Raw genomic sequence first — 16897 nt, forward strand, 5'->3', positions numbered from 1 at the left:
CTCCCGTCATAGACTGAAATCAACACTCAGTCTATGTATATGTCAGGAATAGTTGTTTGTGTTTTGTGCTGTAGTTTAAAGCCTCTGTCTGCTTTGCATCAGCATTATTTGAATGGAAACAATTACTTTTAATTTTTTGAAATTCTGATGGTTACATTTGCCTCATAACGTGATAAATGAGTGCCCTATGAGCATGTTTAAAGGGCTAAAGACACACTATATGGACAAAAGTATTTGGCTACACCCTGTTAATTGTTGAATTCAAGTGTGTCAATCAGACCTGTTGCCACAGGTGTAAAAAATCAAGCACCTAGCCATGTAGTCTCTATTTGCAAACATTTGTGATACAAAATAGGTTGTTCTGAAGACCTCAGAGACTTCAAGCGTGGTACTGGGATTTTCTATTGCCACCTTTGTGATAGAAAAGAGTGGAAAATAGAAAAGCAAAAGAAATTTCATCCCTGCCAGACATTCCACAGTCTATTGTAAGTGATATTATTAGAAAGTGGAAGCATTTAGGAGCAACAGCAACTCAGCCATGAAGTGGAAAACCATAAAAATTACAGAGCGGGGTCAATGATTGCTAAGGTGCATGGTGCGTAAAAGTTGCCAACACTCTGCTGATTCCATAGCTGAAGAGTTCAGAACTTCCACTGGCATTTATGTAAGCACAAAAACTGTAAGGTGGGAGCTTCATGGACTGGGTTTCCGTGGCCAAGAAGCTGCATGCAAGCCTCACATCACCAAGTCCAAAGCCAAGCGTTGCATGGAGCTGTGTAAAGCAAACCATCGAGCAGTGGAGCTGTGGAAACGTGTTCTTTGGAGTGACAAATCATGCTTCTTTGGTTGGCAGTCAGATGGGCGAGTTGGGAAGAAAATTACCTGCCAAACTGCACTGTGCCAACTTTAAAGTTTGGTGGAGGGATAACGGTATAGGGCTGTTTTTCAGGCTTTGGGCTGGACCCCTTATTGTCAGTGAAGGCTAATCTTAATGCTCCAGTATACCGAGACATTATGGACAATGCTATGCTTCCAACTTTGTAGCAACAGTTTGGGGAAGGCCCTTCTCTATTCAAACATGACTGTGCCCCAGTGCACAAAGCAAGGACCATAAAGACATGGTTTAGTGTGGAAGACCTTGACCGTCTAGCACAGAGCCCTGACCTTAAGCACCTTTGGGATAAATTGGAACGGAGAGCATCAGTGTCTGACCTCATAAATGCTCTACAGAATGAATGGGCACAGACTCTCACAGAAACACTCCAAAATCTTGTGGAAAGCCTTCCAAGAAAAGTGGAAGCTGTTATAGCTGCAAAAGGGGGACCAAATCCATATAAAAGTACATGTATTTGATTACAGTTTCATTACAGTCCCAGTTGGTGTAATGGTCAGGTGACCAAATACTTTTGTTTATATAGTGTAGCAGCCACTGTTCTGGGTGTTTTTTTTTGCCCTCTTGGCCTCTGTGTGGTCTCATTACTGAAAGCTATGAACTGTTTGATTTTTACCAATACAATTAGAAAGGTTAAAATCCCAGTGTTGTGACAACCCTGGTCTGTCTTTGCTTTGGGAACTCTCGTATTAGCAATAGAAAAGTTGAGGTCTCAAGAAAGCAACTACAATTTACTCATTATGGTAAAGTATTAAATAAGTTGTACTGATGCATGTTCAGGTTCTGTTGTCCCTTTTGGACTCGATCCAATCAGTGATGAGCATTTAAATGTACAGGAAACAGCTCTGCACTGGTTTTCTGTAATGTAATTTGCTCGTGGATGAAGTTTGCATTCGTAATTATGTTTTGATTGATTGGTTGTATTTGTTCAATAAGGGTGTATCTTCCTGCTCTCTAAGCCTGTGGTAATGTCCTTCTCTGCTTCTGCTCTATCTGCCCATTTCCGACCTAAAGCTTTCTGCATTTCCAGGGAAGCATTCCTTTTAAATTCTCTAATTATTCCAACAGTATTTTTGCATTCAGTTATCACTCAGCGCAGCACCTGATTCAGTTGTGATTTTTTTTCTCGCCAGATGCTGGCCACTCTTCTCATCATTCGACAGTTCCTTCAAAATGTGAAGGAGGTGCTGCAGCCTTACCTGTATGAGCGCCACAAACTGGGCGAGCTCACGCTGCGAGCAGTGTGGGACTTGCTGCTCTCCGTGTTGCTGAAGTATGCCCGGCTGGCTGCTGGAAAAGCCCAGGCCTCCCCAACTGACCAGACTATGCCTGGGCCGGGTCTGAGGGGGACCCGGCCTGGGCTAGGGCAGTCAGAAAGAAGGTTTACCCTCTTATTTTAACTCTTAATGCAGTAAATATGTATAGGATTGCTACAGTTTAAGCAGCTTGACTACATCTTTTATCAGCACAGAAAGAATGTGTCACTTTCTTACAAGATCAGCGAGATGAAGAGTGACATTTCTGTTTTCACAGTTTTCATTTACACCACCACTCAAAGTATTAGTCACTACAAACACGCCAGCATGCTCTGAAATTAAAAGCCTTTTTATGTGCACTTGACATTGTCTGCATGCAGGTATGATTCATGCTGGTTGGACACTAAGCAGTATTTAACACATACACACTGACTGTCTGATGTCTGTCTGTCCCTTTGACCTCTCTCAGGGAGAAGAAGTGTTTGAATGGCGGATGCGGGGTGCCTGATGAAGAGGAGGGAGGTGAGAGGGACGAGGCGGACAGCGGGAGGTTCAGCGAAGGGGAGACGGAGGAGGAAAGTCTGATCGACTGCGGATTGAAGCTGAGAAAAGTCAGTTTTATAGAGAAGGTAAAAGCTGTGTGATAATAGAAATTCATGAGGTGTGAATATGCCTCTGATGGAGCATTTTGAACAACCCTTACAAGAGCTATTATGAAAATGCAGTGAAAGCAGTTTGTAGTAATCATTTTGGGGTTTTTTGTTATTCTAATGAATGTTGTTATGTTTTAAAGGTGGACAGAAGGCCTGTCTGCAGCGGACCCCCCATGGACAGCAGTTTCCTCGAAGAGGGGAGCCCCACCATGGTGGAAAAAGGCATGGACCCTGCCTCTGTGTTTGAACTGTGCGATGACGACGACGATAATGGCATCCATGATGTGAAGGAGGCAGGCGGGGGAGGGACAGGTGCAGCGGAGGGAATTCATGCTTCTGCCGGTGCTGCTGCTGCCTCGCTGCCTTCTGGGTCTGAGAGCAGCACGTCACTGCGACACAGGCGAAGAGGCAGAAGCACAGAGAGACCTGAGCTAAAGACAAAAAGAGAGTCGTGGATGGACCCGCCTGAGGAGAGAGAGAGCAACACGCTCACTCAGGCTGAGATGGAGAGCTGCATGCAGACTTACGCAGTAAGAATGACTCCACAGTCTTTATAGTCTTATTCTTTAAGCTCTGGTTTAAAGGCAATTTAGACTCATTACAACTAATGGTAGTGTTAGCAGTTTGTTAATCACCTCTGTCGAAGAGCTTCTGGAAGTGCAAACTCAGACAAGAGGGAAATTGATTAGGGTAAAAAGTTTAGTAAAAAACTGAATTTAACCAAAAATCTTGTCACAGTCTCTGATCTTGTGAGATAATTAGTCAGAAGTAAAATGTGTGTTACATAGGAGCAGCCAAGAACTGACCTGTGCTAAGCCTGCCCCCCTTTGCTGATTCAGACAAACAATGAGCATGCTGCCTGAGTTCATAGTTTCAGTTGGGTGGGCTTAAACTATGACCTTTTATTACCATTAACAGTAATTTTTGATGATCAGAGAACAAATATAGTAAATTGTAAAGACGATATGATGAGCCTATGTTATGAAGCTAAAGTTTGCCATAACATTAGCAGTGGTTAGCTAACTTCTGGTAATTCTTTAAGGCAAAGTTGCTGCCTGGGGATGTCAGACAGGATGTTACAGACATAATTTATGAAGTTATACATTCTTTGTTGTCTTATCAAAGAGAAATTTTAGACATACTTGTTGATCTTCTTTAGTCCAAAGGTGACAGTTTGCTTTGTTTATATAAGCAGAGTTCCTGCAGATCCTTGATAAGTTTTAATTTGACTTTTTTTTATTCAAGGCCACAAAAAGTCTTAAAAAGTCTCATCTTTACTGGTGAGTGGTCTTAAATTTTAGAAAGTAATTGACTTAGATATATCTGTATCAAATATTTTTCTACCTATATTTTTTTCTAATTTAATTATTTTTTTGAATGTATGCTTGTTGTGCATCATGGCAAAAGTCACTTACCATATATTGATAGAAAAGAGGCATTTAATGGGCCAGAAATCATCAAATTTGGTTATTATAACAAAAACAATCTTATTCCTTATCAATTGACATTTTATTATAAGTGCATTAAACCAGATAATCCAGCTCTGTTGAAAAATTTCAAATCCCTTTCATTTTTGACTGTTTGCAGCACAAAAAATGGTATTCGTTTCTCTCAGCTCAGGTTTTAAAACGGTCTTAAACAGTCTTAAATTTGTTTTTTGGACATGTGTAAGAACCCTGGGTTTAGCGAACAGGATAAAATACACTCCATTCTCTTGCCTCTCAGGAAACCTCTTATCAGGGTTGCCTTTACCCCATACACTTCATTTGACTATTTTATAAATGCATACATTTCAGTGAAACCATGGGAAAATCAAACTTTCTAATGCTTTATATGGAAGTCTATGAGCTTGATGTCCGAGTGCATTGTGTAACTGCAAGGAATGTGATTGGCTTAGTGACAGGTGAATTGCAAATGGCTTGATGTGCCTTGCTATTACATTGTTTGTTGCAATTCATGAACTTGTATCTTCACTTTTTTCAACAAACATGCACCTCAAGGTGCTTTATGTATGAGTACACAGAGAAAGCTCAAAATCTGAATACAATAGATGATTCTGAAAATATAATATGACCAATTAAAAAAAAATCATAAAGATGCTTAAAACAGCTGAAAAGTAAAACATAGCTGGTTCACTAAAAAGTGGCTAGAGCTAGTAGCACCTACATTAAAACATTTAAGTGTTTATTTTGACAGCTTTTTTAACTTTAGTCTTATTCTTAGGGATTCAGTGTTCATCAGTTTTAGTCACGTTTTAGTCATTTACCTTTTACCTTTTTTCTAGTTTATGTCAATGAAAAGTACAAAAAAACCCATTTTGGTTCAGTTTAAGTCCATAAAAAATTATTATATTTTAGTCAAACCTTTTAATCAAAACATTAATTCTCCTTGACTGCTACTGGTTCCAGATGATACTGGTGTTTCTATGCCCCCTGCAAAACCTGGGATCCCTGCTCTCTGCAACTGAGAGGCAGAGGAGCTAAAGATACATCATGTTTAGACTGATTTACTCACAGTGGAAAAATAAAATGGAGTTTGAATGTCAGACTAAATTACATTTTTGTCTTTCTTATAGAATAAAGGTAGTCAACCAACATTTTTGGTCATAGTTTTAGTCAAGGAAATGAACACTGGTATAGAATCATTTGGGAAATATGACAAAATTGACTTATTCTCAGAGGATTCAGGAAGAAAAGTTCACTCAAATTTCGAACTATTGGATTGAATTTATTACTCCAATATGAGCAGATTTTGCATGACTCCATCATTTTGTATGAATCCACCAAACCATTATGCCCACTCACTCTCTTTGAAGGAGAACATCTTAGCTGTAAGCTCCTGCAGCTCTTATGAAAATAGTTAAAATGTTAATTTGTGTAATAAGAATATGCATGAAAGCTAATGTTTGAAAAGTTAACAGCAGAAGTGGAAACATGAACTGGAATGAATGTAGAGTATGATTTTTTCCCTCAGGTTTACTAGTGTGTATGCTGTATGGTGGCAGATAAACAACTTAACCGTATATGTTTCCAGTGGAGCACTCTTGACTTTCATTCCTCTCATTCTTAGGTTTGGTTTCCTGCATGTGTTATTTACATGACACCCCTCAAGTGTTACACATGTGACAAGAATAACACTGAATCATGTTACAGAAGATGGAAAAGGACAATTTGACAGATAAAGAAACATATGTTTTTGATCACAGAAATTCAGTCTTGTCTTCTGGCTCAGCAGTACAAACCTTTAGGTTGTACTTTCTGTGGTTTTTCTTTTGTTGTTGAAGTTTAATACTCCTCTTTGTCCCCATCAGGACACTTTCCAAGACTACCAGGAGATGTTTGTCCAATTTGGCTACGTGGTGCTCTTCTCCTCAGCCTTCCCTCTGGCTGCCATGTGCGCTCTTATCAACAACATCATAGAGATTCGCAGCGATGCCTTCAAGCTCTGCACAGGTCTGCAGAGGCCGTTTGGAGTGAGAGTGGAGAGCATCGGCCAGTGGCAGGTCAGAAACACACCCATTAACTCCATTAACTCACATCAGCAGACAAATAAGTTACATTTAAAAGAATGACAATGGGGATGCTGGTGGATTAGCTCTGCCTAACTTAATTTTCTTCTACTGGGCCACCAACATTCAGAAAATTCTGTTCTGGCTTCATTCCCCAACAACTGACCGGTGCATTCTAGAATCACACTCTTGCCACTCCTTCTCGCGTTCTGCTGTCGCTCATTCCCCCTGCCTCTATCCCCTTCTAAATTTTCTTCTAACATCTTGGTATAAACCACTTTGAAGATCTGTCTCCAATTTCGACGCCATTTTAACTTCCACCTAGCCTCCATTTCAGGTCCCTTAACTGTTAATCATAACTTTGCACCCTCACTGCTGGACTCAACCTTTGGTAACTGGGCCAGACAGGGGATTAACACCTTTAAAGATTTATTTGAAAATGGGACATTTTGTAGTTTTTCTCAATTAAGCTCCAAATATAACCTACCACGCTCTGACCTCCACTGCTATTTTCAGATCCGTCACTTTATACAATCACGGTTTGCTTCTTATCCTCTATGTCCTTCTGAATTAACCTGGGAAGAGAATCCTAAGCTATCTCACACCTCTCAAAAATTGATTTCTTGCATTTATCATACTATCTCTTCTATTAATAGTGATTACTCCTCTAAAACTAAAGATGGGTGAGAATCTGAGCTGGGGTTGGGACTGGGCGACGAATTAACGAATAGAAAATATTTCTGTAATGCTCGTCTGGCAGAGTTGTATCACAATGTCAGTACAGCATGTCCTTGCTGTTCTACTGGTCCCGCTACTCTCTCGCACATGTTCTGGTCGTGTCCAAAGCTGGGAAGGTATTGGTCAGCCATTTTTAAAACTATTTCAAAGGGGCTTAAAATTCAAATTAATCCCTGCCCTCTCATAGCGATAATTAGTATATCTACAGCTCCTTTTCCCTGCATTGCAGCCATGTCAGACATGATTGTCTTTTTGTTACTACTGGCCAGAAGAAGGATACTGCTATTCTGGAAATCTCTAACTCCACTCGTGCACTCTACATGGCTTAGTGATGTTATATTCTTTTTACAGCTTGAAAAAATCATATATACTCTCAAGGGGGCAACAGACACCTTCCATAAAAGGTGGCAACTGTTTTTGACATACCTTTGGAACCTACCTGTACTGCCACCAGATTAACATCAACAATACAGTTTGATGTTGAGCTTTAACCAAATGCCTGGACCAACAAGACTCTTCACAGCTGTACATAATATTTTGGACTTTTGGATTGTCAGATTTCCTTCTATGTGTCATTGTATATCTGTAACCTTTATTTCTGATGCTAAGGTGATATAAACATTTTTTCTTTCAGTTTTATTATAATCATTGTTATATGTATATGTATATTTTTTATTTTGTATTTTTTTATTTATCTTTTATCATTATTATTATCATTTTAATGATAACCTGATGTGATAATAAGTGACTATCATGACTGATTCCAGATTAAGAAAAATATATTAGACTTGTATTTAACTGTATAGTTTGACCCATGTCACATTGTTTAAATTGCAAGGTTTATGACCTGCACTGCAGGCAGTCAGTAGGGGGAGCTCTACATCTTTTGGCTTTACTCCTTGTCAGATGTTGCTCTGTCCGTTTAAACCTTTTTATACATCTAAATTGAATCTATGCTTTAGTAGCCTTTTGGTGGGGTAAGCACTTCATGCATGTACAAAAGAATGTCCACATAACTTTACAATTCTCTATCCAAACCCTACATAGCAGTGTGATTTTTATGCCAGTTTTTAATGCTGTGGACACATATCCTGCTTATTTGTGTACAGAAAATAATGGTAACTGAAGCAGAGTGTATGATGTTGGAGTTGCAGCTTATGAATATTTACCAGCAGCTCATTCAATTGTACAGAAAAGAGCAGGGACATTGAAGGAGATGGAAAGTATAGATGCCGAATCAGCTGAAGCAGAAGATGATGGAACTCTTTGCATTTGTTCTACCGCTGAGAAATTGTTGAATAATTGCACTTCAGATATTTTCAACACAGGCAAGTAGGTTTGACTTAATTTGCCATTTGCAGCCATTTATCTAACACCATAGTACACAGAATATGCCTGTAGACATTACTCAGAGACTGACAGTCACCAGTGCAACCCAGTGGACGAATCACAGAGCTTGCAGTCTGTTCATTTATCTGTATATGGTTGAGGGCTAAGCAGTCCAATGGCATATGCTACAATGTAGAGTTAATGCAGAAGTAAAAATTGGGCTTTGATGTACAAATCATATGCCACTTTCCATACATATGTGACATATCTACAACATGTTATCACAGCCGATGGTTCTGTAAATGTCCCATATCATCAGTACAAGGCTGATAAGAGCAGAACAAAAGTCAAATTGAATCCTTAATATTTATCTATAGAAAAAAGTTCAAAATCCAAAGACAGTGTGAATTCTAGGTTAATTTGTACCTTTTTACTCCTTCACAGACTGCCATGGAAGCCATGGGCCTGATTGCCATCATAGTCAACTGTTACCTGATTGGTCAGTGTGGTCAGCTGCAGCGTCTCTTCCCATGGCTCAGCCCTGAAATGGCCATTATCTCCATCGTCATCCTCGAGGTAACTGCAGCTCATCTTCTTGACAGTCTGTTTTAATTGCTTGGAGAAATGCTTACTTCACTTTTTTCCCCAGGGAAGGGAAAATAAAAAAAGAGCCAGTTAACTACTGACTTTGTCAACTACAGAGACCTTTACGGGCTTATATGGCAGAATATTTCGCAAAAATGCTGCTCAGATTGATCAAATTTAATGAAGACAAAATGGCTTTCTGAATTTCCAAGCTATATGACAGGTTAAGTCTCGTCTTTTAACATTTGGATGCTGGTTGTGTTTGCGGTTCACTGTGTTCCTGCCTATATTGGGAAGGAGGTAAACAGCCTGCGGCTCCATCTTGGCCTGATAAAGAAGTCAGGCCTATCAGAAGGAGGATTTCATGGCCCAGTTGATGTTGTGCAAGAGTTAGTTCACATAATAGCACATTGCAGAGTATTATGCTCTATCTGATTGTTTTTTTTTTTAATTCAATTATTTTCTCTCTCTCCATCTGCAGCACTTTGCAATCCTCCTGAAGTATGTCATCCATGTGGCCATCCCTGATATTCCCACATGGGTCAGAGAGGAGATGGCTAAACTGGATTATCAGCGCAGGGAAGCCTTCAAGGTAAATGAAGGGATGATGACACTTCAGACTTTTAATAGAGGGGTTACAGGAGAAGGAATTATTAAGATTTATCAGGGATTTTGATTTGAGGATTCAAAGAATCAAGTCATTATGGACAAAAAATTAAACATAACATCAGTGGCAGGACATGTAATGTCCTGTGCTGCAGAACTGCACAAGATAAACTCAAATCTAGGACAATATTTGTCGTATTTCTAATTAAAAAATATCTAATGACACTTGTGTATGAGCCACTTTTACCTCACAAGACCAGATTAATATCTTATTTTGAAAAGTAAAAAGCGAAGAAATAGGCCTGACTTGCCTGCAACAAGTATATGATGCACAATTTGTATCATGATATACACTGATATTGGATAAAAATCATGTCCTACACAGAATTCACTCTTGCTTTTGTTTTTCACACAGTCACTATACTATTAAACCACTTGCATTTGGAAGAATTCTTGCATGAAATTGCAAGTCGTTTTGATTTTCATCTGCATTCAACATGGACACCACAGCGTTTAATGAACCAGCGAGTAGGGATTAAATGTTGGGACTCACACTCAATAAGCAGCTGCCTGAAGCCGTCATTATCAAGTATGCTGCACAGCTCTTTAATCAAAAACTCTTAACAAACAAAGAAAGAATAAGAGTGTAGCTTGTTATCTTTTGATACCGTTAAGAAGTTGAGCGAAATTTGCCTTTACAGCATCATTTATTGCTGGATGGGATGGCCCAGTATAGCAGTTCTAACTTTTGATGCTTACTACTAATTAGCTTGGTGTCTTGTCATGCATTGATAAAGACTTGTTGATAAAGACACATCCAGCTCTTCACTTTGTGGTATTTGAAGAAAACTGGAAAAACCCAGTGCTTCATGCAGTTTAGCATCTGTTGGCTTTTATGTTAACTGCATCATAAAGGACAGGTATTTTAAAACTACTGTTGAGGACATATCCATTCTGTAACATCTGTATATGTATTGGCAAGGAGTACATGATGATATATTTCCACTGTGATTTTGTGAGTGCAGCAATGCAGCAAGCTAATTTTACTTGGTAGGTGCCTTTCAGTTAGATGTTTACATTTAAATTAGAAATCTCAGTTCAGGACATTCAGACAGATTTTCTTGCTGCATTGACAGATATTTACTCTTGACTTGTCCACAGAGCTGTCTGTGAGTTTTTTAAATTGAAATGAGGCTTTAAGGAGCAGTGGTGGACTTTTTTCATCACTGTGGCTGCAGGGAGATGCTGCTGGGACTTAACCAAAGTGTGCTGAAAGGAACAATAAAGCATGCAAATACTCGTTTTTTTCTTTTTCTTTTTTTTTAAATGAATGCAGTAATCATAGAGTGTAATTAATCATAATTCATGCATTGATGCTGACGCCCCTAATTTTAACAAATATGTGTAAGTCCATATGCATTAACAGTAGAGTTAGTCAAGATAGATAAGATACATGTGCTGGCTATGAGTACATGATGGTATATTGCCATACCAGTTTTTTGAGTGCATGCCTTAAAAAAAGATATATTTTTAATCTTTAATTGTACATCTCATTTGAAGACATCCAAGCAAAACTTTCTTGCTATATTGGTAGATATTGTTTACCTTCTATAAGTGGTTCAGACCTTATTTTTTGCTTTTCATTTCTTAATATAACATGTCAGGTGAATATCACTTATCAGAATTAAAATGAAATTTTTGTCTAAGTATGCTTACACAAAGAAGGAATTTGGCTCTGGTTAGCTTTTTTGTCATTCTACAGGAATGAACTGATAAACATAAACAATAAAAACTGATACGGATTTTAAATTCAAATATGTAACAAGCCCTAATTTAACATTTTAATTTACATATACACAACCATGTGCAGTAACAAGGAGTGCAAGGTTGCTGAATAAGCATGATCATGATGGATAATATATTATATAATGGTGTGGCAGATTTACATGAGGTAGATGGGATAGTTTTATTAAAAAAAAAAAAAAACAGTGCAAAGGCCAGAGGTTAAGTTTTTAATTACAGTATTTTAATTAAAGTTTACAGTGCTTATAAAACAGTGAAAAGTTACATGAGGGATGAAGGGTTATACAAGTTCATCAGAGTGAGAACCTTGGAGAAGATATTGTCTGTGTCAGGTTATTTTGGCGTACAGTGGCCCATAATGCCTATCAGAGAAATTAATAAGTGTGATGAGAAATTTGAGACTGGCAAAAAGACAAAATAAGTACCGTAGTAAGATTAGATTTTTTTCTTCAGAGTTGCTTTGATTTCAGTGATATTCTATTAATGATTCAAATAAAATCAGTTTCTCTACAATATGTAGAACTCTGACAGAGATGAGTATGTAGTTTTAGCTGCAGTAGTATATTCAGAATTCTTACTAAGGGATTTGTTTGCTGCAGTATTGTAACGCTTTGCTGGTTTGGTGCTGATTGTCGTAAACACACTGAGAACATTTCCCTTCCCTCTGCAGAAGCACGAGCGGCAGGCACAGCAGCATTACCAGCAGCTGCAGAGGAGGAAGAGGGAGGAGGAGGAGCGACAGAGGCAGGCGGAGCACATGGCCCGCAGAGAGAGGGAGCGGGAAGATGGCAAGGGCGACTCCTCCGGGGATCATCACCATGACAAAAGTCATGGCAGTAAATCTCGACCCGGGGGAGGAGGCAGCGGGTCTGACAAACCCAAGAGGCCGAGCTCTCTGTTGGCCAACAACAACGTGATGAAGCTGAAGCAGATCATCCCGCTGCAGAGTAAATTCTCCTCTGGGGGTGCCCGCTCCCCTCAGTCACCCACGGGCAGCGAGCCCAAGCTGCCCGGCTTCCTGAGCTTCAAATTTCTCAAATCTCCCGAGAATAAGAAGGAAGGTGCTGTGGCGGCATCCTCTGCGGCTATCAGTGCAACAGCTAACCCCACAGCAACAGCATCGTCATCTTCATCATCAGGTAGCAGCTCTCAGGAGCGTTCTCAGTCACCCAGCAAAGCCTTCAACCCTGGGAAACTCTTTAACTTTGGAAAATCTGAGGGTGGGACGTGTGTGAACGGAGCCCCGCTGCCCAGATCCGGGGAAGCATTGTCATCATCGTCATCATCATCATCACAGACTTCAGAGAGACAAGCATCCAGATCTGACCTGAATGGTGTTCCAGAAGAGATCCCCTCACCTGGAGGAGAGGGGTCAGAGAATGGACACTCGATAGACTTGGACCCCTCTGGCTCTAAAGTGTAGTAGCTCCGTAGAAACGAAGTTGTCGGTTTTATCAGAACCAGAGACGGGGTGTGGTTACTGTGACCTACCTGCTGTGTGATCACAGGATCAGAGTTGAGGTACTTGAAACTGATGAGAGATGACTTGTTTGCTTTTATGCTGAGAGACAAAAAACAGGCTTTGTAAGAAAGACATAAGCCCTCCTACCATAGCAAACACAAAAACACACAAAAACATCGAATCCTTCCTTGTCTGCAATACATAAAGAAATGCATGAGCTGCGTTTCTTATATTTTTAAGCCTTTAAAGCAGAGAGCTGTGTTTCTTGATTTCTTCTAGTCATAAATTGTAAGCATCTTGCTAAAGGGTTCAAAAAGTTTCATTTGTATGAGAAGATCACAGATTGTTCATGAAACAGCCAGGAGTGTTTTTTAGCTTTCACAACATGTGATTTTGACTCATTTTAAACTGTGAGGAATTTTGGCCCTTCACTTTTATAATGAAGTGGGAAAAAAGGAAAAGCAATATCAATCAGTGTTTTAATTCTTCTTATCATTACCCCATCCCTCCCTTAATAAACATCCCTGATTAATCACCAGCTTTATTTTCAAAGCAGAGGTGATGTTTGGGCTTTGAATGCTGCTGCCCTTACTGTGACAGTAGCAAAAAGAAGATAGTTTGAATTCCAGTATTTTCCCAAGAGAGCAAACACACCAGAGACAAGAAAAAGCAAAAAATAAATCAGAGGTAGATGAAGGTGATTTTGAGAAGTTCAAGCAGGAAGCCTGTTGCGTGCTGGTCTCCATCCAAGCCCGTAGAGTGCCATGTAAACACAGATGGTGCTCACTCTCTAACCAGACTTGGCAATCGAGCGTAGAGTTAAAGAAGTTAACATTTGCACTAAATCCCTACGCCGTGCATGGAGACACCAGCCTGCCTCGTGGCATTATGCAAAGATGGATGGTTTTCTTTCCACTTTTCACACAAAAAATCATCTAAATTATCAGATTGTTGCTCGTCTTTAAGTCACTATTTGCTGCATCTCTGCAATGCAGTGCAAATCACAATGATGGGAGTTTCTTTTTTTAACCAAAGCAGCATTTTTTCGGATAATACTGTTAATTTTAGATGTGTGTTTTGTTGTTCCACTGCATTATCACTAGGGATGCACTGATATAACATTTACTCCATTTGAGTACTCAAACCATACGGGGTACAGATATGTGTACTTGATAATACCATAAATGTTCTAACAATTGTTTTGAAAGTATTTTCATCAGATGTTCTTCATCCCTCCTTTTGACAAGTTATCAATGCATACTTTTAAATCCCCTCTAGTCATTCTCAGTTAAACTTCATACAAAAAGTAAGAAAATTTGTGTTTGGTACACTATTTCTTTGTTTTAACAATGCTTCTTGGCAATAAATCTTATACTGTTGAAAATCTATTTATTTCCCTTTTAAGCAGTGCCACAAATGGTGCCACATTTGTAAGGATTAGGCATTTGTGGGATGAGCAGCAGAGCTGAGTATGTGGGTTGTGCCCATGAAAATTTTGCCAAATTTTCTCTGCCAATGCCAAAACGCTTATTTTGCTGTTGCTATTGACTCTTGTTTTGAGCTTCTGGTACCCCCCAGGACAATCAGGTGCCTGATTAGCTCCTGATTGCCAGCACCTGTGAGCATGGGCCCTGCTACAGTGGTCAGTAGGTGTCTGCTCCAAGAATCGGCATGCCGCGTTTGACTGATCTGGATAGGGCCCACGTCATAGGGCAACTTCAAGCTGGTGTTCCACAGAACAAATTTTCTGCATTATTTGGAGTGAGCCCTAGTACCATCTCCAAACTGAAGGCCAAGTACCATAGAACTGGGGATGTCAGAGACAGGTCCCAAGAAGACGACACCCCAAGAAGACTGTTTCCTCACACTGTCAGCACTTAGGAACCGTAGGTTTGCAGGACGATATGGCAGACAGCTCTCTGCCAGGACAATCTGGAACAGACTGCACACAGCCAATCTCCAGTCTCCTGCCAGGAGGCGTGGTGGTGTGGGGCGAGGCTTGTCATCATTGGAGGCAATCTCAATACAGAGATATAATGGTGAGATTCTGAAACCAGTGGCAATCCCATACCTCCACAGTCCGAGACCAAACTCTATCCTCCAACATGACAATGCTCGCCCCCACAGAGCGGGGTTTATCAGAGACTACCTCCAGAATTTGGGAGTGGAGAGGATGGAATGGCCTGCCAGCAGTCCTGACCTCAACCCCATTTAACCCTTATGGGACTGACTTGTGACAAATGCTGGTGTAAGATTGGGATTCCATCCCACAGCAGTGTGTGATCAGGTTTGTAAACAGCATGAGGAGGAGGTGCCAGGATGTTGTGGCTGTGTATGGTTCTTCCACACACTAATGAGTCTCCTGCTTGTTAAATGAATAAATTGTTAAATTGCCAATATATCTTGGTTCTTCAGACTTCAATCATACAATCCACCAAAAAAGATTCAAAACAGAATAAGCTCTTTGGCACTGGCAGAGGAGATCTGGCAAATTTTGCATGGGCGCAGCCCACATACTCAACTCTGCTGCTCATCCCACAAATGCATGTTCCTTACAAATGTGGCACCATTTAAAAGAGAAAAATAGACAGACTTTCTGATAGTATAAGATTTAATGCCTTGAAGCTTTATTACAAAAAAGGAAATGATCTACCAAACATAAAATTACTTCCTTTTTGTGCTAGGTTCATAATGAGAGGCTAACATCATGCTTTAAAATGATAGAGTACAGCATCTGCTATATTTTATGAGTCTGATTACTAGTTCTTGGGCTTGCTATTGGCACTGATACCTGATACTGGTACCTGTACTGAAGCATCCCTAATTATCACTGGTTATGTTGATGTTACTCGATGAAGCAAGCCCATTATAGTCTATTAAAGGGTATTTTACTACCGCAGGATCTCCAGAAGGTGGTGCCAGAGTTCATCTGCATAGCAAAAAGTGTTGCTCTGATTTACTGCTACCTTTTTATCTATAACATCAGCATTTAATCAGAAGAATACAGCAGAAGCAGTGAAATTAAAGTGTTTGACAGCAGTTTAAGAGCAATTTGAATGTAAAAATGTGTAAAGTTGTGCAGTGAAAAGGGATCAGAGGCTCTCTTACTGCAGGAGGATTCAGAAACATCAACTATGCACTCTGATAATATCAACCCTGGCAAGGTTTCTGGCAATAAAAGAGGTTTTGGAGATTTTATGGTAAGACTAACTACCAAACTCACAGCACTGATCCCTCTGCATTAGACCCAACTAGACTATGCATTTTTGGTTGTTTCTTCTCATTTTTCACTGTCTGAGCTCTTTTATTTCTGGTCTTACAACTTCGGTAATGCCAATCATCTCATCCATTCTTCTGTTTACAGAATCTGCCTGATATAAGGGTGTTGATTGACACTAAGCATCATGAAAGTTTTTTTTAATATATTTTGTGGCTCATTTCATGTCTGTAACAACATCACATGGAGCATAGTCCATTTTTCAAATGCCTAAAGAAAACACAAAACTGTACTTTAATGGGGGGGGGGGTGTCTTACTGGCGTTAAGGCAATAAGGAAACAGGATATCAGTTAAGAGTCAAAGTGTCATTTTACTGTCAAGCTACGGCCTGTTCTTTTTTTATATTTCTCAAATATGGCAAATAAGAAGTGCAAGGCTGGTTCATATGTAAAACATTTAACAGTGAGTCACCATTTTGAAGAGAAAACAAACCAGGAGGTTAAGTGTAGCGGAGCAAAGTCTCGTCAAAAAATCCTTCTCCATGCAGCATGAGTGAGGCCATGATGCAATAGAGTCCATAGATCATCATATGAAAGGTTGTGTAGAAAATAAGGGGCCAGTTTCATAGCAGAGGTGGCTTAAGAGAAAAAGGTGGAGATAAAAGGCATCACAGTGTAGTTCAGGTCATTCCTCCATGTTTGTAGTTCCTTTTTATTCAGGGAAAACTCACATACTAGAAAAGGATAGCATTAACCAACTTATCACTGCTTTCATCTTTGCACTCTTGGCAGCAGCAACAATTTCTGCATGTTACCGAGGTCTTTATATGAGCTTTGGTTGAAGTAAA

General features: G+C 39.8%; 1 protein-coding gene across 2 annotated transcripts in view; it reads left to right on the forward strand.

Annotated features, from left to right (window-relative positions):
• The window catches only part of ano8b (anoctamin 8b), a 72161-nt gene extending 57945 nt beyond the window's left edge, over positions 1 to 14216 (forward strand). Inside the window, exons 13-19 of one of the 2 annotated variants that reach the window (XM_041792381.1) lie at positions 2026 to 2273; positions 2618 to 2777; positions 2942 to 3331; positions 6112 to 6303; positions 8821 to 8952; positions 9443 to 9553; positions 12041 to 14216. In XM_041792381.1, coding sequence (XP_041648315.1) covers positions 2026 to 2273; positions 2618 to 2777; positions 2942 to 3331; positions 6112 to 6303; positions 8821 to 8952; positions 9443 to 9553; positions 12041 to 12793 — 1986 coding nt within the window. In that variant the 3' untranslated portion in view covers positions 12794 to 14216. The remainder of the gene's footprint in view (positions 1 to 2025; positions 2274 to 2617; positions 2778 to 2941; positions 3332 to 6111; positions 6304 to 8820; positions 8953 to 9442; positions 9554 to 12040) is intronic. The other variant, XM_041792382.1, reaches the window with a different exon arrangement.
• Positions 14217 to 16897: the final 2681 nt, after the last annotated feature.

The sequence above is a fragment of the Cheilinus undulatus genome, linkage group 7, assembly GCF_018320785.1.
Source record: "Cheilinus undulatus linkage group 7, ASM1832078v1, whole genome shotgun sequence".
NCBI classification, from domain to species: domain Eukaryota; kingdom Metazoa; phylum Chordata; class Actinopteri; order Labriformes; family Labridae; genus Cheilinus; species Cheilinus undulatus.